Raw genomic sequence first — 21962 nt, 5'->3', positions numbered from 1 at the left:
GTATGCAGAAATGAGTTCAGTGGGGCAGGAGCAAGCTGAGACAATAGGTCTACCTGGACAGGTAGTTTTGTGGATCTTGGGTAGGAGGTAGAAACAGGAAGTGCGGGGTGTGGGAACTATGAGGTTGGTGGCAGTGGATGGGAGATCCCCAGAGCTGATAAGGTTGGTGATGATATAGGAGACAGTGGCCTGGTGCTCCTTAGTGGGGTCATGATCAAGGGGTAAATAAGAGGAGGTATCAGAGAGGTTGTATTGAGAGCATCCTGAGCAGCTGCATCACTGCTTGTTCCGGAAATTGCACCATCTCGGATCACAACACCCTGCAGCGGATAGTGAGGTCACCTGAGAAGATCACCGGTGTCTCTCTTCCCACCATTACAGACATTTACACTACACATTGCATCCGCAAAGGAAACAGCATTATGAAGGACCCTATGCACCCCTCATACAAACTCTTCTCCCTCCTGCTGTCTGGGAAAATGCTCCGAAGCATTCGGGCTCTCACGACCAGACTATGTAATAGTTTCTTCCCCCAAGCTATCAGACTCAATACCCAGAGCCTGGATTGACACCTTACTGCCGTATTGTCTTGTTTATTATTTATTGTAATGCCTGCACTGTTCTGTGCACTTTATGCAGTCCTGGGTAGGTCTGTAGTCTAGGGTAGTTTTTATGTAGTTCAGTGTAGTTTCTGTACTGTTTCATGTAGCACCATGGTCCTGAAGAATGTTGTCTCGTCTTTACTGTGTACTGTACCAGCAGTTATGGTCGAAATGACAATAAAAAGTGACTTGACTTGACTTGATTTAATGGTTCACCAAAGTTAATGCAGACATCCTTTCCCCCAACATTGTTCTTATTCCTACTACTTACCTGGCAGTTTTTGCAAATTCTTCTTCATACCCCTTCATCATTTAATGGTGTATGTTGTTCTGCTCATTTCCCATACTCCAGTTTCTTCCCATGCCCACTCAGAATTCCTGTTTTTGCCCTGATTTCTTGCTATAACTTCTTCCTCCCACTCTGCTTCATTCTGCAAGCTCATTTACCACTCAGCCCAACTTGTCGTCTCTATTTCCTTCAGCATGTAAACTTTTCTCCCAGGATTTGACTATTGCTGCATTTATTTGTTCAACTACAGTCAGTCCCATTGAAGGTGCTGCCATTGTGCTATAGAGGAGGAAGATCCAGGATATGGACCTAGTGAATCATAGTGAATCATAGAGATGGTGAATCGTAGAGATAGACAGAGATAATTATACAGCATAGAAATAAACCCTTCAGCCGATTGAGCCTGTGCTAACCACCAACCACATATTTATACAGATTCCATTTTATTCTCTACACTTTCCTATCAACTGCCCCCATAGTTTGCTCCTCATCCACACACTAAGGGGGTAACTTACAGCCTTAGTGGGAGGAAACCAGAGCACCCAGGGAACCATACATAATCACAGGGAGAGCATGCAAACTCCACCAGGTAGCATTAGAAGTCAGGATTGATCCTGAGTCACTGAAACTGTAGATGAAGGCCAAGACAGGACAGGGTGTGACTTTCACCTGCTGCAAGTTCTGTACTCTTTTACTCAGCATGTTTCTTGCCCCACTTTGTAGAGTTCCTTGTCTCTACTCTCTTTCAGACTGTTTTCTCCACCCTGACTGTCCCCCTATCAACCTCATTGCTGTATGCCGTATCTTCTCACACTTGTACATTGTGCTTCAGGTTGCTGATTCCTCATCACCTCTGGGAAAAATACTCCAAAATTTGACCAGATTAGGGTGAAAATTACAAATTTTTGGAACTAATTGAGCTTCCAAGTAGTATCAGGTATTATTATTTTTATTTCATGTGCATAATTAGTTTTGAGAACTAATATAATAGATCTATTTGCAAGCAATTGAGATAAATTGTTGCACTCAGATCAAGAATTTTGGTTTTCTTTCAGTTCATGTGTTTTATTAATGATACTGATGGTCCCTGTACAGTAAACAGACCAGTTTGTACCTAGATATTATAATAACTAGTATTATAATAAGGCATTTATTCAGTGCCTTCAATGTAGAGAAATATCATAACGATTCACAGACATACATAAAAAAGACCTCATCAACTGCACCTGGCCATGGCATTGTCTTTGAGAAAGGTTGATGTACAAGATTGGTTTACTCACAGTGACTTTTAATGCATTTCTAAGGCCTGGTGCTGGATTTGTTTTACGGTCTTGCCTGTGTTTCATCAGGACTCTGGCTCTTCTTAAGAGCTGAAGAGCAGATAAAGCAATGGCAGCACTGTACAGAATAGAAAATGGACAAAAGTGGGTTACATTAAGAATGTACGCATTAGTTTATTGATTTGCTGATCATGTCAAAAGTAAGTTCCCAAACAGTGGAGAGTTAATAATTTTCTGAAATATCCATAATGGGAATACTTAATCCCCATTACTCCATGTTCAAACTGGGAAATTCTTTATTCTGTTTGTCAAGAGCAAATTTCCTTCCATGGTGTTTTTCCAGGATGTACCTTGCAGGCTTGCTAGGAGATCCAGTGAAGGTGTGTGTTGGAAGTAGCACACACAAAATGCTGGAGGAACTCAGCAGGTCAGGCAGCATCCATGGAAAAAAATAAACAGTTGATCTTTCAGGTGAGATTCCTCTTCAGGACTGGAAAGGAGGACACCAAAATAAAAAAGGTGGGGGGAGAGAAGGAGGATAGCTAGAAGGTGATAGGTGAAGCTAGGCAGGTGGGAAAGGTAAAGGACTGGAGAGGAGGAAATCTGATAGAGAAAAGTGGACCATAGGAGAATGAGGATGAGGAGGGCAGCAGGGTGAGGTAACAAGCAAATGAAAAGAGGGCAGAGGTGAGAAGAGAAGGAAGGGGAGGGGAGGGAAGAGTTTTTACTGAAAGGAGACATCAATATTCATGCCAACAGGTTGGAGGCTACCCAAATAGAAAACAAGGTGTTGTTCTTCCACCCTGAGGGTGGTCTCATCATGGCACAAGAGTAGCCCATGGACTGACATGTCAGAATGGGAATCTGAATTAAAATGTTTGGCCACCGTCAAGTTGCACTTTGGGCGGTTGGAGCAGAGGTGCTCAATGAAGTGGTTCCCCAATTTATGATGGGTCTCACCAATGTAAAGGAGGCTGCATTGAGAACACTGGACATAATAGACAACTCCAACAGATTCGCAGATAGGTGTTGCCTCACCTGGAAAGACTGTCTGGGACCTTGAATCGAGGTGAGGGACCAGGTGAATGAGCTGGTGGAGCACTTTGGCCACTTGAGAGGGACATTATTGGGGAGGGAGGAATGAACAGAGGGAGCGATCCCTGCAGAAAGTGCAGAGTGTTTGTGGGGTGGGGAGGAACAGGTAAATATGTGTTTGCTGATGGAAGTTGCAGAATGATGTGTAGGATGCAGAGGCTCAAGGGGTAGTAGGTGAGGACAAGAGGAATTCTGTCACAGTCAAGGCAACGGGGAGATGGGGTGAGTGCAGATGTCTGGGAAATTGAGGAGATGTTGTAAGGAAAGAGAACTTCATTCTGTGAAGGAGGTTATCTTTGCTGTCCTGGAAAGGAAATACTCATCCTGGGAACAGTTGCAGTGAAGACAAAAAAACTGAATAAAGGGAATAGCATTTTTTTTTATAGGAGACAGGGTGGGAAGAGGTATAGCCAAGATAGCCGTGGGAATTGGTAGGTTTGTAAAAGATGCAGGGTGACAGTTTGTCTCCAGAGACCAAGTTAATTTAAGGACAAGGTGGAAGTTGGAGGCAAAGTTGATGAAATTGACGAGCTCAGCATGGGTGCATGTAGAAGTACCAATGTAGTTGTCAATGTAGCAGAGGAAGAATTGGGCAGCATTATCAGGGAAGGGATGGAACATGGACTTTTCTACATAGCCTATGAAAAGGTAGGCATACCTGGGGCTGAAGTGGGTGCTGATTCTCCCAATTCTGGAGAAAGTGGGAGGAGAAATTGTTGAGTGTGAGGACCAGTTCTGCCAGATGGAGGAGGATGATGATGGAGAGGAACTGGTTGGTTCTTTCATTGAGAAAGAAACAGAGAGCTTTAAAACTGCCTTGATAGTGGATAGAAGTTTATAAGGACAGGACATGCAGGTGAAAATGAGATGGTCAGGACCAGGAAGTTGAAAGTTAGTGAGGAGATTGAGAGCATGAGAAGCATTGTGGATATAGGTGAGAAGGGACGGAACCAAAGTGGATAGAATAGAGTTGAGTTATGAAGGCACTGGTTTAATGGGGCAGGAGCAGGCAAAGATAATTGGCAGGTCTGTGGATCTTGGTAGGAGGTTGAAGTGAGCAGTGCAGGTAAGGGAACTATGACTTTGGTGGGAGTGAATAGGAGTTCTCCAGAGTTGATGAGTTCAGTGATGGGGTTGGAGACAGTTTTCTGATGGTCCAGAGTGGGTTCCTCTTTAAGGGATAGGTAAGATGAGCTGTCTGAGAGTTGCTGCCTAGCTTCAGCAAGAATCTACAAAATGTGTTTTATAGATAGCACAAAAAGGTTGAAACAAAGGGTGTTTGGGTAAAAACTATAAACTCCCAATGACATTTCAAAGGATACAACTTCAAGCAGAATCTGCACTTCAAAGTTGGAAAGTTCCAGCATGTTCATGCCTTGCTACTGGACCTCATGAAGACTTCCATGCCCGGAGATGCATGTGTCACAGACCTGAGCATGCAGGCCACATTATTGCCAGCAAAATCCAGACAATGTTTGCATCTGGCAGTGAAGAGTTTGGGCACAAAGGGATAGTCTATTTGTTATTGAAATAAGCAGGATTACTTAATGCCGAGGTTTCTAAACCTTCGCAGTTCTCCTCTTCAGACAGCTGTGGAGGCTCAGTCATTCTGTTCAATAGATTTCCAATAAGAACATAAGAAATAGGAGCAAGAGTAGGCCTTCAGCCCATTGAGCCTGCCTCGCCATTCAGTAAGATCATTGCTGATCTGTCCATAAACTCGGCTCCATCTACCCACCTTTCCCCCATAACCCTTAATTCCCTTACTATGTAAAAACCTATCTAACTATTTCTTAAATATATTTAATGAAGAAGCCTCAACTGCTTTCTCCTAATCTCCATCTTAAATCTTCTCCCCTGAATCTTGAGGCAATGTCCCCTAGTTCAGTCTCACCTACCAATGGAAACAACTTTCCTACTTCTATCTTATCTATCCTTTTCAAAATTTTGTGTTTCTATAAGATCCCCTCGCAAACTTCTGAACTCCAGAGAGTATAGTCCCAGGCGACTCAACCTCACCTCATAGGTTAACCCCTTCATCCCTGGAATCAACCTGGTGAACCTTCTCTGCTCTGCCTCCAAACCCAGCATATGCTTCCTTAAGTATGGAGACCAGAACTGCACACAGTACTCCAGGTGTGGCCTCACCAGTACCCTGTATGGTTGCAGCATGATCTCCCTGCTCTTGAATTCAATCCCTCTTGCAACGAAGGCCAACATTTCGTTTGCCTTCTTAATAACCTGTTGTACCTGCAAGCCAACTTTTTGCGATTCATGCACAACCACTCCCAAGTCTCTCTGCATAACAGCATTCTGCAATCTTTCACCACTTAAATAATAATCTGCTCTTCTATTTTTCCTTCCAAAGTGGATGATATCGCCATTTACCAATGTTGTATCCCATTTGCCAGACCTTGGCCCAATCACGTAACCTATCTAAATCCCTCTGCACACTTTTCACATCCTCTGTACAATTTGCTTTTCCACACAGTTTAGTGTCAACAGCAAATTTTGCTACGCTACACTCTGCCAAATCATCAATGCAAATGGTAAACAGCTGTGGCACCCCACTCACCACAGACTGCCAACCAGAGAAACACCCATTTAGACCAACTCTCTGCCTTTTATCAGTTAACCAATCTAGTATCCATGCCAATACACTTCCTCTGACTCCATGCATCCGCATCTTATTTATAAGTCTCTTGTGCAGCACCTTAACGAATGCCTTCTGGAAAACCAAGTATACAACATCCATCTGTTTCCCTCTATCCACTGCACTCATTATGTCCTCAAAGAACTCCAGTAAGTTTGTCAAACAGGACCAGCCCTTTCTGAATCCATGTTGCACCTAAATATTTCTTAATGACAACTTCAAGCATTTTCCCCAACTACAGATGTTAAGCTAACTGGCCTATAGTTGCCCAACTTTTGCCTACATCCTTTTTTAAAAAGTGGTGTGACATTTGCTGTCTTCCAATCCACTGGGACCTGCCCAGGGTCTAGAGAGTTTTGATAAATGATTACCAATGCGTCTACTATAACTTCCACCAATTCCTTCAGCACCCTGGTCCTGGGATGCATCCCATCAGGACCAGGGGACTTATCAATCTTCAGGCCTTCTCGTTTGATCTCTTTAGTGACAGTGATTATATCGAGGCCCTCACCTCCCATTTCATCCATAACATCCTTCTTTGTCTATTAGACGTGTCCTCCACTGTGAAGACCGACACAAAATAGTCATTCAATGCTTCAGCCATTTCCTTATCACCCAATATCAATTTCCCCTTATCGTCTTCCAAGGGACTTAACGTTGACTTCAGTCACCCTCTTCCACTTTGTATATTTATAAAAACTTTTGGTATCTGTTTTTATATTTTGTGCTACTTTCATACTCTGTCTTCCCTTTCCTTATTTCTTGTTGTTCTCTGTTGCTTTTTAAAGTTTTCCCAATCCTCCAGTCTCCCACTACTCTTTGCAACTTTGTACACGAGCTTTTAACTTAATACTATCTTTTATTTCCTTAGTTATCCAAGGCTGGCTCTCCTCACACTTACTGTCCTTACTTTTGACTGGAATATACTATTGTCGAGCACTGTGAAAAATCTCTTTGAAAGTATTCCACTGTTCCTTAACTGTCCTACCAAATAGCCTAGGCTCCCAATCCACATTAGCCAACTCCTCCCTCATCCCGTTGTAGTCTCCCTTGTTCAAGCGTAATACACTGGTTTTAGATCCAACTATTTCATTCTCCATCTCAATGCGAAATTCAATCATACTATGATCACTCTTTCCAAGAGGATCCCTGACTACAAGATCGTTAATCTTACCTGTCTCGTTGCACAGGACTAGATCTAAGATAGTATTTTCCCTTGTAGGTTCACTAACATGCTGCTCAAAAAAGCCATCATGGATGCATTCTGTGAAGTCCTCCTCGAGACTTCTTTGACCAACCTGATTCGCCCAATCTATGTGGAAGTTAAAATCCCTCATGACAACTACCATTCTGTTCTTACAAGCCTGAGTTATTTCTTGGTTAATCGCCTCTGCCACTGCAATATTTTTATTAGGTGACCTATAGACAACACCCACCAGTGATTATTTTCCCCCTGCTATTCGTAATCTCTACCCAGATGGATTCAACATTCTGCTCCGTAGATCTTGTATCATCTCTTACAACCGTCCTGATCTCATCCCAAATCAAGAGTGCCACTCCACCTCCTCTGCCTTCCTGCCTATCTTTCTGTATTACCTGATACCCTTGGATATTTAATTCCCAGTCATCTCCACTTTGCAACCAAGTTTCCGTAATGGGCACTAAATTATATGCCTTGGTACTGATCTGTGCCACAAGTTCACTAACCTTGTTTCTAATACTATGGGCATTTAGATAAAGTGACTTAGATTAGGCATTTAGGTAATACTCATTGTCCTTTTAGAATCTAGAGACCTATGCAACCTTTGCTTTTTACTTCTATGCACTCTACTCTTTTTTCTTCACTAACTCTAGCTTTGGTATCTGCATCACTTTCCTCTTCTTTTCTGTGTGGGTTCCCATCCCCCTGCCATATTAGCTTAAAGCCTCCCTAACAGCACTAGCAAACAACCTCCCTAGGACATTGATCCCGGCCCTGCCCAGATGCAGTCCGTCCAGACGGTACTGGTCCCACCTCTCCCAGAAGCGGTTCCAATGTCCCAAGAGTCTGAAACCCTCCCTCCTGCACCACCGCTCAAGCCACATATTCATTCTAGCTATCCTGCTATTCCAACTAGCACATGGCACTGGTAATAATCCTGAGATTGTTACCTTTGAGGTCCTACTCTTTATCTCCTAGCTTCCTAAATTCAGTTTGTAGGACCTCATCCCGCTTTCTTCCTTTATCATTAGTACCTACATGCACTACGACAACTGGCTGCTCACCCTCCCCTTTCAGAATGCCCTGCAGCCTCTCTGAGACATCTCTGACCCTTGCACCCGGGAGGCAACACACCATACAGGAGTCCCGTTTGCGGCCGCAGAAGCTCCTCTTTATTCCCCTTACCATAGAATCCCCTACCACAACAGCTCCACCACTCTTTTTCTTGTCCTCATGCGCAGCAGAGCCACCCACGGTGCCATGATCCTGGCTACTGCTGCCTTCACCTGATGAGCCATCTCCTCCAACAGACTCCAAAGCAGTATATCTGTTTTGGAGGGAGACATCCGCAGGAGTCTCCTGTACTACTTTCCTGTTGGTCACCCATTCCCTATCTTTCCTTATATCCTTAAACTGTGGTGTGAGCAACTCACTAAATGTGCTATCCACAACATTCTCAGCATCTCGGATGCTCCAAAGTGAGTCCGTGTGCAGCTGCAGTGCTGCCATGAGGTCTATCAGGAACTGCAGCTGGACACACTTCCTGCACACGTGGCCTTCCTGAGTTCCCACATGACACAGGAGGAGCATGGCACAGTTCTGAGCTCACCTGTCATATCAGAGTAACGGATGTTAGTGGAAGAGGACCATGGGAGAAGGGAAGAGCCTGCTGGGAAAGTTGAAGACTGTTTTCTGTGAGTCTCTGCAAATCAGTTCTTCACCGAAGCCCCGTTTGAGCCAAAGCCCTCTCACTCCGCTGCCCGCTGTATATGGCACACTTCTTTTCAAACTCTTCCCACTCTCTACTGGCTGACATCACGCACCTGTGCAGTCTTGCCTCTCTTAACCAAGTAGTAAAATGCCTTCTCTCCGAAAATCCCTTCAGACGTTCCACTCGCAGCCTTCTTGCTTCGAATCTGGTCCCATTATTTCTGCTCCTTCATGTTCTTAATGCCTTCCAGACCTTATTCACCTCTCTGTAATTATCTTTATGAATCCCTTTGAAAAGTGTATGGTGATAAGTTCTACTTGCTAATAATGAATCCATCTCTTTGGTGCTTCTTACAAGACTCACTAATTCGAGTGGATAATTTTTTTTTAGGTAAGAAAATTGTTACCTTAAAAAAGATTATCCCCTAAGTTGACAGAACATCCCCATAGATTTATTATCATTGCTCTGTACTTCAGAATATAAAGGTAATCTGTTATGATCTCAGCTTTTGTGCAAATTTGTTGCAAGATACACTGTATGTGAGCTCTTCTGAAATCGAATGTGGGAGTCAGGCAGTAAATCATACCACAGGACTTAAGCAACGGAATACTGAAGGCAGTTGGTGAGAGATTTGACTATCATTTCTGCACATTAGCTCCTTGCCTGAGCATGGAGTCCAATGACTTGGATCCTTGAGAGGCTGTAAAGGAAATTTAAAATGACTTGAGCATTTTCAGCAAAATTTGAGCTTCTAAGTTCAAATTCCAAAGTAAATTTATTACCAAAGAACATACATGTCACTATATACAACACTGAGATTAATTTTCTTGTGGGCATATTCAATAAATCCATAATAGAATAATAACTATAATATTATCAATGAAAGACCGCACCAACTTGGGCATTCAACCAGTATTCAAAAGACAAAAAACAATGCAAATACACAGGGAGAGAAGTAATAATAAAAAATAAACAATAAATATTGAAAACATAAGTTGAAGGGTCCTTTAAAGTGAGTCCATAGGTTGTGGGAACATTTCAATGATGGGACAAGTGAAGCTATCTGTTCGGTTCAAGAGCCTGATAGTTGAGGGGTAGTATTCCTGAACCTGGTGGTGTGAGTCCTGAAGCTTCTGCACCTTCTTCCAGATTGCAGCAGCAAGAGAGCATGTCCTGGGTGGTGGGGGTCCATGGTGATGAACTCTGCTTTCCTGAGACAGTGTTCCATGTAGATGTACGTGCTCAATGGTGGGGAGGGCTTTACCGGTAATTTACTGGGTCATATCCACTACTTTTTGTAAGCTTTTCTGTTCAAGGGCATTGGCATTTCCATACCAGGCAGTGATGCAACCCTCCATTATACATCTATCAAAGTTTGTCAAAGTTTTACAAGTCATGCCACATCCTTGCAAACTCAAAAGAAAATAGAGATGCTGCAGTGCTTTCTTCATAATTGCACTCATGCTCTGGCCCCCTTTACAGTTCTGTGAAATAATAACACCAAAGTATTTGAAGTTGCTAACCATATCCGCCTTTGATCGTCGAATGAGAACTGGCTTGTTGATTTCTGGTCTCCCTCTCCTGAAGCCAATACTCAGGTTATTGGTCTTGCTGACATTGAATGAGAGGTTGTTGTGTCACCATTCAGCCAGATTTTCAATCTTCCTCCTATACACTGATTTGTCACCACCTTTGATTTGGTCCATGACAGTGGTTCATTAGCATTCTTGAATATGGTGTTGGAGCTGTGCTTAGCCACACAGTCATAAGTGTAAAGTGAGGAGAGCAGCGGCTAGGCACCCAGCCTTGTGGTGCACTGTGCTGATGAAGGTCCTGGAGGATATGCTGTTGCAAATCTAAATTGACTGGGGTTTACAACAGAGGAAATTGAGGATTGAATTGCACAAGGAAGTATTGAGACCAAGGTATTGAAGCTTATTGATCAGTTTTGAGGGAATAATGCTATTCAGTTCATAGTCAATAAAGAGCATCTCGATGTATGCAGCTTGCTGTCCAGATGTTCCAGGGTTGAGTGAAGAGCAAATGAGATAGCATCTGTTGTGCACCTGTTGCTCCAGTATGCAAATTGGAGCAAATCTAAGTCACTTCTTAGATAGGAATTGTTATGTTTCATCACCAACTTTAATAGTTCCATTTAATATCAGAGAACGTATACAATATACAACCAGAAATTCTTGTTCTTTGCAGACATCCATGAAAACAGAAGAGAGCCCCAAAGAATGAGTGACAGTAAAAACAGTAGAACCCTAAAGCCTCTAATACACCTGTCCCCATGCAGGAGCAAAGCAACAACCCTCCCCCTCCCCCAATTACTTCAAAAAATAATCAGCACTCTCCACCCACTAAGCAAGCAATAGCAAACCTCCCCCAAGAGAGACCATGCTCTGCAGTACAACAAAAACTAATTGTTCATCTGACAATCTGACACACCATAGGCTCTCTCTCTTACTGAGAGGTGTTCCCCTTTCACAGTAAGAGGGGAGACCAACAAAGACAACTCGCTGATTCCAGTGTTAATGTGTGCTCTGTTTTACTTTCCTTCCCCCCCCCCCCCCCCCGAGTTCTCAGACTTGAGAATTGGCAACAAACTCTCCCCACAAGAGAGAGAGAGCATGCAATTTGCTGAGTATAGAACCCACAACAACCCATCTGCTATTCCCGATGTTCCATTTTCTCCTGCGACACTTCAGTTGGTAACACTAGCATAGAATTGGCTCATCCATAGGGTCGTGAAGCCTCAGAACCCCAAGGCTCGCTCATCTTCTAGGTTGCATCCTTGGGATATTGAAAAACAGCCAGTTGTGAGCCCCCAGAGCGGGTCCCACTGCTGCAAAGATCCAAAGATTCAGTGTAGTTCTAGGTCAGGGTCTTCAACAGGACCCCATTGACCATCAAAAGGGAAAAGAGAAACATTAAAGGTAGAAACTAAGCTATTTCTGCAGATGAGCTCAAATGAGTTGCAGTTGAGTGCCATCATAGCTCCACCCTCTTTTTCAAAACGCTTCATCACTGTGGATGTAAGTGCTACTGGACGATGGTCATTGAGGCAGGTTACCATGTTCTTTTCAACCACCAGTATAATTGAAATCTGCTTGAAATAAGTGGGTACCTCAGACTGCTGAAGAGAAAAGTTAAAGATTTCAGTGAATGCTCCAGTCAGTTGGGTCAGCACAGGTCTTTAGTATTTGACCAGTTACCCCATCTGTGCCAATTACCTTTTGTGAGTTCTTCCTCTTGAAGGCTGCTCATACATCGGCCTCAAGAGTCTGAAATCACAGGATCATCGGTGGCTGTGGGAGTTTGTGATGGTTCCTTCATGTTTTGACGATCAAAGTGAGCATAGAAGGTATTGAGCTCATCTGGAATCAAAACCCTATTGACACCTCTGCTGCTTGATTTAACTTTATAAAGAGCTGATCGTATTCAAGCCCTGTCACAATTGTCAAGCATTCTTCATTGATTCAGGTTTAGTCCAGGATTGCCACTTCACCTATGAGATGGTTCTCTGGAGACTGTACTTGGTCCTCTTGTAACTTTCTTGGTCACCAGACTTGAATGCCATTGACCTGGCCCTCAGCAGATTGTGGATCATGGTTCATCAAGGGCTTCTGGTTGGGGAAGACTCTGATATTGTGAGGACAAACTCATCTACAACTATAAAGACCATGACAACCATGTGTATTCATTCAGATCTATAGATAAGTCCTTGAACACAGCCCAGTCCACTGACTCAAAGCAGTACCACAGCTGCTCCTCTGCCTCCGTGACAACCTCTTTGTTGTTCTAATCTCTGGAGCTTTGCTCTTTAGCCTCTGTCTCGATGCCCGTAGAAGAACAGCCAAGTGATCAGATTCCCTGAAATGTTGTCTGGGCATGGAACGGTAGGAATTCCTTATCTCAGTATAACAGTGTGACGGAGCTCTGGTGCTACAGGTTATATGCTGATAGCAATTTAGGCAGGATTTTCTTCAAACAAGCCTGGTTGAAGTCTTCGACTATCATTTGAAATGTATCAGGATGGGCTGTTTCTTGTCTGCAGACAGCACATTGCAGTTGAGCACTTGACTTCAGAAGGCTGGTGTTGGTATGTAAACTGCAGTCAGTATCATGGAGGACAACTCCCTAGCTAAATAACACACAGAATGCTGGAGGAACTCAGAAGGCCAGGCAGCATCCAGAGAAAAGAGTAAAAAGTCAACATTTCAGACTGAGACCCTTCATCAGGACTGGAGAGAAAAAAAATGAGAAGTCAGAGTAAGAAGGTGGGGGGGGGGGCGATGGAGAAGGAAGAAATACAAGATATGAGGTGATAGGTGAAACTGAGAGAGGGAAAGGGGAAAGAGCTGGGAAGTTGACTGGTGAAAGAGATAAAGGGCTGGAGAAGGGGTAATGTGATGGGAGAGGACAGAAGGCCAGGGAAGGGGGAGGAGCACTAGAGGGAGGTTCTTGGGCAGTTAAGGAGGTAAGATGAGAGAGGGAAATGGGAATGAGGAACATTGAAGGAGAGAAGGAGCCATTATGGGAAGTTCAAGAAATCAATTTTTATGCCATCAGGATGGAGGCTACCCAGATGGAATACAAGGTGTTGCTCCTCCAACCTGAGTGTGGCTCAATCGCAAATGTAGAGGAGGCCATGGATGGTCTCTCTCACCAAATGACTTCCCAGGTCTTTACTTCACCCTCTCCCTGTTTCACCTGTCAACTACTACCTTGTATTTCTTCCTCCCCTCCCTGACCTTCTTACTCTGACTTCTCATCTTTTTTCTCCAGTCCTGATGAAGGGTCTCAGCCCAAAACGTTGACTGTTTACCCTTTTTCATAGATGCTGCCTGGCCTGCTGAGTTCCTCCAGCATTTTGTGTGTGTTGCTTAGATTTCCAGTATTTGCAGATTTTCTCTTGTTTATGATTCCCTAGGTAAATAGAATGAATGGAATTTGACCATTAGATGTTCAAGGTTGGGGGAACACAAGTTTGACCAAACCACCATATCAGAGTACCACCACCTTTATCATGAAACATACACCTCCACCTTTTGCCTTTTCCAAATCAGCAGTACAGTCCATTCAGTAAATCGAGAAATTTCTGGTCTGACCTCTGTATCTGGCATGCAGGAAGTAAGCCATTTCTCATTCAAACAGAACACAACGATCTTTCATTTCCTTCTGATACAGTATTTGTGCCCTTTTAAAGTTTAAGGTCTTTGTCCACTTAAAGGTGCCATGCCTGCTTGCTTTAGAGCTAAGTTCATCAAATCCTTCATAAGATTAAGAAATCTGTAGATTAAGTTTATTTAAAAGAATTTTGCTTAAAGGGAAATAACATGCTGCTGATTGCAGTGAGAGTAATTCAAAAGAGGTATATTTTGCAGCATTATACGTAACCTGCAGAATGTTGCAGTGGTTCACCAGTGCCATCTTGCAAAAGCTTCTCTGCTGTGAACCACAATTCTACACTGCCAGATGCTATGCTTGTCGCCCTTCTCCATCTCTATTTAGAGGTCAACCTTTCAAAAATTACGTATACAACGCTGGAAGAACTCAGCAGGTCAGGCAGCATCCATGAGAAAAGAGTAGCCAATGTTTCGGGCCGAGACCCTTCATCAGGAATGAGGAGGAAGAGAGGGCCAAAGCCCAGTAATAGAGATGGGGGGGGGGGTAGGGCCTAGAGGCGCCAGGTGGAAAACCAATCAGAGGAAAAGGGGGGAGGGGGAGGGGATAAGCATGAAAGAACTGTAGAGACAAAGAAGCAGGAAGTTGAAAGGCGAGAGAGGCAGAGAGGGACCTGGGATAGGGGAAGAGGGAGGGAATTACCGGAAACTGGAGAATTCAATGTTCATACCACCAGGTTGGAGGCTACCCAGATGGTAGATGAGGTGTTGCTCCTCCAACCTGAGTTTGGCCTCAAGTCAAGTGTGTTACTCACTGCCATTATTGATGGATAAACTTCAATACCTCACAGTTTGTTCTAGAATTTATCAAATTGGAATCTTTCCAGATTTCCAGTAACTGACTGGTTTCCAAGAAATTATGAAAATTGCAAAGCCTCTGCAAACTTTGCCACTACATTGAGCTAACATGCATGTCACAAGCTGGTTATGGTACCCAACATGTGGAGATCCTTTAGTATCCACTAGAAGTTTCTCTCTGAAGATCTCAGAGTCAGCACCCTGGAAACGTTCTAAAATGCACAGTGTAACAATCCTCTTTGCTTGCCTTATAAAAATATTTAGTGGTCTTTAACTAAGAATATGAAACAATGTTTATTTTATACTTAACAAAGACTTACCTGAATGCCAGCTGCAACCTTTGGAAAGCTATTGTGGCAGACTGAAGCTTGGAATCAATGACCATCTCCAGAGCAGCAGGGGGAAAGGCGGCAAATTTAGAGCCATGGTTCGCTTTCAGATTATCCATGAAAATGTTCAACATATCTTGTGCTTCTTTCAAGATGACATCCTGCAGTATAAAATAATCAGTAATTAAAATCATATGAACTATTCAATTTGAGTGAGAAAATTGAATACACCACTATACAAGCACCCATGACAGAACACAGATTAGGAGAAGGAGTAGGCCACCTTGTCCCTCAAGCCTACTTGTCAAGGTGACCATTGCTGATGATCTGACCTCACTTTTTCTGTGCCAGTTTCATATGGATCTCAATTCCCCAGTCTTTCAAAATATATACCTCTTCGTTAAATACCTTGAGTGATCTTGCCTTGACAACTGGATGGTACAGAATTTCAAAGGTTCACCGCACCTGGTAAGACTAAATTCCTAAACATCTCAATCTTAAATAACTGTCACTAATCTTGTAATTATGCCCCCTCATTTGATGCTCTACCTCTAGTAGAAGCAGATCAACATCTACCATATTGTATTTTCTTAGGACCTTATATACATTATATCAATAATCACCACTTGTGCTTCTAAACTTTAAAGAATACAGATTTAATTTCTAATGCCATTTGTGGGCAAATAGGGTTTCCATCCTGTGGTAAACTATGTGTATACCTGTCTGGGCACGCCCCCCCTCTGCTGACTGCTCCTGTGGCTCCTCCCACAGACCCCTGTATAAAGGCGATTGGAGGCACTGCTCCTCCCTCAGTCTCCAAGATGTCGTGGTCACATTTGCAGCTAATGAAAGCCTATCTTTTGCCTCCCGTCTCCAAGGGCTATTGATGATGCATCAATTTTATTAGCTGCAATTTTAAACCATGGAGAGCATTTTACCATGGAGAGCATCTTATGGTTGGACATTGATCCACAAGCTCCCAAAGCAGCCATTGCCTTTGAACTCAGGCTTGCAAGCTTCCAATCGTACCTGGAAGAGGTTCCCCTGACTGAGCCTGCTATCATGCACAAAGTTCTGCTCTCCAGGGTCAGTCCACTGATATACTCCCTTATCAGAGACCTGACGACCTACCAAGGGGCACTGGATGCCCTCAAAAGACAGTACCTGTGGCCGGTGAACACCGTCTACGCAAGACATCGCTTAGCGACATGGTGGCAGCAGGCCGGAGAGTCGAGCGCTGAGTTTGTCCGGGCCCTGCAGACACTCGTGTGGGCCTGCGACTGCAGGGGACTGACGGTGGAACAGCATGCGGAGCTCCTGGTACGCGACGCCTTCGTTACGGGGATCAGGTCAATATACGTGCGCCAGTGGCTGCTGGAAAACGCCAATCTTACCTTACATTCAGCAATCAAGCTGGCCGATATGCTGGAGGCTGCTCTGCACAATGCTGACGCTGTCCAGCCGTGCGATCCCCCGCCGGTCCCATGGACGCTGCAGACCCCGCCACCCGTCGGCGAATCGACCACAGCTGCTGCCACTCGTGAGTCCATGAACTCCCCGCAACCCTCCGGCGAATCGACCACAGCCGCTGCCACTTGCGAGTCCGTGAACTTCCCGCAATCGACCACGGCTCCTGCCAGTCGCAAGTCTGCGCAGTGTTACTTCTGCGGACTCGAAAAGCACCCCCGAAATCGCTGCCCGGCCCAAAAAGCTACCTGCTCCAGCTGCGGAAAGAAGGGCCACTTCGCCAAGGCCTGTAAGTCTAAACCATGAGCGGGGTTGAGCAGCACCGCGTGCAAGGCATGGGGGTCGCCATCTTGCCTGCCCACCTCGTGCGAAGCATGGGGGCGGCCATCTTTGTCGGCGCCACCTCGCCCCGCCTCTGACCCACGGGTGCTTACCGGGCACCAAGATGGCGATTCAACTCAGGCCTCCGTAACCCTCGACCAAAGCGCTCCACACCAGCTTGCAAGGTCAATGATGGACATCCTGGTAGAGGAGCACAGGACTAGCTGCCTGTTTGACACGGGCAGCACTGAGAGTTTTATTCACCCGGGCACTGTGCAACGCTGCAGACTCGTGTCACAGCTGGTAAGCCAGAGGGTCACCATGGCTTCTGGATCACATTCCACAGACATCCGGGGGGTTGTGTAGCAACATTGGTGGTACAGGGCACAGAATATCGGAACTTTGTGTTACTGGTCATGCCTCAACAGTGTGCCCCTGTGCTATTGGGGCTCGACTTCCAGAGTCACCTGAAAAGTGTGACAATGGAGTACGACGGGCCCCTCCCACCAATTACTGTCAGAAATCCTCAGTTTTGTGGGACTTCATCATATACCCTGCTACTGACCACACACACACACACCGACCCGCACATCCCACCCAACACCATGCCAACGGCCGCGCTACTGACACCACTTGCAGCCCCTCCACCCTCAAGATCCCTCCCCCACCGCTGTTCGCCAACCTGACCCCCGACTATAAACCTGTGGCAACCAAAAGCAGGAGGTACAGCGCGGGGGACAGGGCCTTCATTAAGTCAGAGGTACAGCGACTGCTTAGGGAGGGGATCATTGAGCCAAGCACAAGTCCTTGGAGGGCCCAGGTGGTCATTGTTCGGACCGGGCAGAAAAATAGGATGGTCATGGATTATAGCCAGACCATCAATAGGTTCATGCAGCTTGATGCATACCCCCTACCCTGCATCGCGGATATGGTCAATCAGATAGCCCAGTACAAGGTGTACTCGACCATAAACCTCAAATCCGCTTACCATCAGTTCCCCATCCGCCCAGAGGACCACCCCTACACCGCCTTCGAGGCGGGCAGCAGGCTCTATCACTTCCTGCACATCCCCTTCAGTGTCACAAATGGTGTCTCTGTCTTCCAGAGGGAAATGGACCGGATGGTGGACCAGTGCCAACTGAAGGCCACGTTCCCATATTTGGATAACATCACCATCTGCGGTCACGACTGGCAGGATCACGACACCAACCTCCACAGATTTTTCCAAGTGGCCAAAGCTCTTAACCTCACCTATAATAGGGACAAGTGTGTGTTCAGAACCACACAACTTGCTATCCTTGGGTATGTTGTTGAGAACGGGGTCATTGGCCCTGACCCCGACCGTATGCGCCCCCTATTGGAACTCCCTCTCCCCACCACCCTCAGAGCCCTCAAACGGTGCCTGGGCTTCTTTTCCTATTACGCCCAATGGGTCCCCACTACGCAGACAAGGCCCGCCCCCTGGTCAAGTCCACCGTATTTCCACTCTCAGCCGAGGCCCGCGCGGCCTTCAGCCGCATTAAAGGGGACATTGCCAAAGCAATGATGCATGTGGGGGACGAGACCATTCCCTTCCAAGTAGAGAGTGACACCTCCGACTTCATGCTGGCTGCTACCCTCAATCAGGCAGGAAGGCCGGTAGCATTCTTCTCTCGTACCCTTCAGGGCGCTGAAATGTGGCTCTCCGCGGTGGAGAAAGAAGCCCAGGCCAAAGTGGAAGCTATTAGGCACTGGAGGCACTATCTCGCCTGCAGAAGGTTCACCTTGCTGACCGACCAGCACTCAGTTGTGTTCATGTTTAGCAACCAACAGTGCGGCAAAATCAAAAATGATAAAATTTTGAGGTGGAGAATAGAACTCTCCACCTACAACTATGACATCCTGTACCGGCCTGGAAGGCTCAATGAGCCCCCTGATGCCCTATCCCAGGGAGCGTGTGCCAGCATGCAGCTTGACTAGCTATATGCCCTCCATGCAGATCTTTGCCACCCGGGGGTCACCCGGCTTTACCATTTCGTGAAACCCCAGAACCTGCCTTACTCCCTTGAGGAAATCAGGACGATGACCAGGGACTGTCAAGTCTGTGCTGAGTGCAAACTGCACTTCTACCGTCCTGAAAAGGCACAACTTATCAAGGCCACCCGCCCCTTTGAGCGACTGAGTGTCGACTTTAAGGGCCCCCTTCCCTCCACCGACCGCAATGTCTACTTTCTCAACATAATCGACAAGTACTCGCAGTTCCCCTTTGCCATACCCTGCCCCGATACCGCTGCCACGTCCGTCATAAAAGCCCTGTGCCAGCTCTTCACTCTGTTTGGATATCCCTTCTATATCCACAGTGATAGAGGGTCCTCGTTTATGAGTGATGAACTGCACCAGTACCTGCTGGCTAGGGGTATTGCTACTAGTAGGACTACGAGCTATAATCCCCGGGGGAATGGACAGGTGGAGAGGGAGAATGCCACTGTGTGGAAGGCCACACTCTTAGCCCTTAGGTCAAAGGGAATGCCGGTCTCTTGCTGGCAGGAGGTCCTCGCAGAGGCACTCTACTCCATCTGCTCCCTGTTATGCATGTCCACCAATGCCACCCCTCATGAGCGACTCTTTTCTTTTCCCAGGAAGTCTGCCACTGGGACCACCCTACTGGCTTGGCTGATGTCCCCAGGGCCAGTGCTGCTCCGGAAACATGCAAGGAGCAATAAATACTCCCCGATGGTCGAGAGGGTTCACCTACTTCATGCGAACCCCCAGTATGCCTACGTGGTCTTACCTGATGGGCGGGAGGACACGATCTCCGTCCGCAACCTGGCACCTGCAGGAGCACCAGACCCCTACCCGGAACACTCCACAGTGACTATGAACCCCGTACCCACCGATGTATATATATCTACCCACAAAACTCCGCGCACACTCCCCTCTCAGCTGAGGCCCACGCGCACACCAAGCCCTAAGCAGACTCCTCATGACACTCCCATACCGGGCGCCAGGCACACGCATGAGGGATTACTGAACTAAAATCTGTTGATTGCAGATCACTTTAGGTTCACAGGTGGAATAAAAAGAAAGGGGAGACTACTTTGGCATACATGGCTGAAGACATTGTCTGAGCATTGCCAATTCAGTGATGGGCTTAATGATGCACTGAGAGATTGTTTAGTTTGTGGAATCTTACAAGAAAACATTCAAAAACAGCTCCTAATTGAAGCACAACTGTTTTTAAAAGAGCAGTTGAAATCAATGTATGAATGGAAACAGCAGTCAGAGATGCAATTGAGTTGCAGTCAGGAATGAAAGAGCACATGATCAAAATTGCAACATCCAGGATCAAGGATATCTTTGCAAACTTTTCTAGAGGAAAATACTTCAGCAAAGGGGATTTGGCTGAGGTTTATATACAGATGAAGATGCAAGAAGAGTCCAAAGTGTTTTTATGAGCGATGGAAGTGAAGGTTCTATAGCATTTGCATCACATTCCTTTACTGCTGTAGAGTATGATTGAATTTCACATACAGATGGAGGATGAAATAGTTAGATCTAAAACTAGTGTCTTATGCTTGAACATGGGAGACTACAACAGGATGAGGGATGAATTGGCTAATGTGGATTGGGAGCACAGGATTTTTTGTAGGACAGTTGAAGAACAGTGGAATACTTTCAAAGAGATTTTTTACAGTGCTCAACAAAATTATATTCCAGTCAAAAATGAGGACAGTAAGTGTGGGGAGAGCCAGCCTTGGATAACTAAGGAAATAAAAGATAATATCAAATTAAAAGCTCATGTGTACAAAGTCACAAAGTGTGGTGGGAGACTGGAGGATAAGGAAAACTTTAAAAGCAACAGAGAACAAGTAAACAAGAAATAAGGAAAGGGAAGATAGAGTATGAAAGTAAATTAGCACAAAATATAAAAACAGATAGCAAAAGTTTTTATAAATATATAAAGCCGAAGAGGGTGGCTAAAGTCAACGTAGGGCCCTTGGAAGACGAGAAGGGGAAATTGATATTGGGTGATAAGGACATGGCTGAGGCATTGAACGACTATTTTGTGTTGGTCTTCACAGTGGAGGACACGTCTAATATGCCAAAGAATGATGTTATGGACAAAATGGGAAGTGAGGACCTAGATAAAATCACTGTCACTAAAGAGATAATGATGAGCAAACTAGAGGACCTGAAGGTAGATAATTCCCCTGGTCCTGATGAGATGCATCCCAGGGTGCTGAAGGAATTGATGGAAATTAAAGTAGACGTGTTGGTAATCATTTATCAAAACTCTCTAGACTCTGGGCAGGTCCCAGCGGATTGGAAGACAGCAAATGTCACACCACTTTTTAAAAAAAGATGTAGGCAAAAGACAGGCAACTATAGGCCAGTTAGCTTAACATGTGTAGTTGGGAAGCTGTCATTAAAGAAGAAATAGCAAAACATTTAGAAAGGAGTGGTTCCATTAGACAAACTCAGCATGGATTCAGAAAGGGCAGGTCCTGTTTGACAAACTTACTGGAGTTCTTCGAGGACATAAAGAGTGCAGTGGATAGAGGGGAACACTTGTTCACTTCAATAAGGGGCTACACAAGAGACTTATAAATAAGATACGGATGCATGGAGTCAGAGGAAGTGTATTGGCATGGATAGTGGATTGGTTAACCGATAGAAGGCAGAGAGTTTGTATAAATGTGTGTTTCTCCGCTTGGTTGTTGGTGGTGAGTGGGGTGCCGCAGGGGACAGTGCTGGGCCCACAGCTGTTTACCATTTACATTGATGATTTAGAAGAGGGGACTAAGTGTAGCGTAGTAAAATTTGTTTATGACACTAGATGGTGGAAAAGCAAATTGTACAGAAGATGTGGAAAGCCTGCAGAGGGATATAGATAGGTTAAGTGAGTGGGCCAAGGTCTGGCAGATGGAATACAACGTTGGTAAGTGAGAGACCATCCACTTTGGAAGGAATAATAGGAGCAGATTATTATTTAAATGGTGAAAGTTTGCAGCAAGCTGTTGTGCAGAGACACTTGGGAGTGTTTTTTC

The 21962-nt window shown here is 45.3% G+C and overlaps 1 protein-coding gene across 1 annotated transcript in view; it reads right to left on the bottom strand.

Annotated features, from left to right (window-relative positions):
- LOC132403954 (cilia- and flagella-associated protein 54-like) overlaps nt 1-21962 on the bottom strand; it is a 460583-nt gene that overhangs the window by 145663 nt on the left and 292958 nt on the right. Inside the window, exons 52-53 of the mRNA XM_059987831.1 lie at nt 15139-15308; nt 2172-2289 (exon numbers count right to left, since the gene is read on the bottom strand). Coding sequence (XP_059843814.1) covers nt 2172-2289; nt 15139-15308 — 288 coding nt within the window. The remainder of the gene's footprint in view (nt 1-2171; nt 2290-15138; nt 15309-21962) is intronic.

This window comes from Hypanus sabinus, chromosome 13 (genome assembly GCF_030144855.1).
Source record: "Hypanus sabinus isolate sHypSab1 chromosome 13, sHypSab1.hap1, whole genome shotgun sequence".
In the NCBI taxonomy this organism is placed as follows: domain Eukaryota; kingdom Metazoa; phylum Chordata; class Chondrichthyes; order Myliobatiformes; family Dasyatidae; genus Hypanus; species Hypanus sabinus.
The sequence above is the reverse complement of the archived record's forward strand: the minus strand, read 5'-3'. Positions and strand labels throughout refer to the sequence as shown.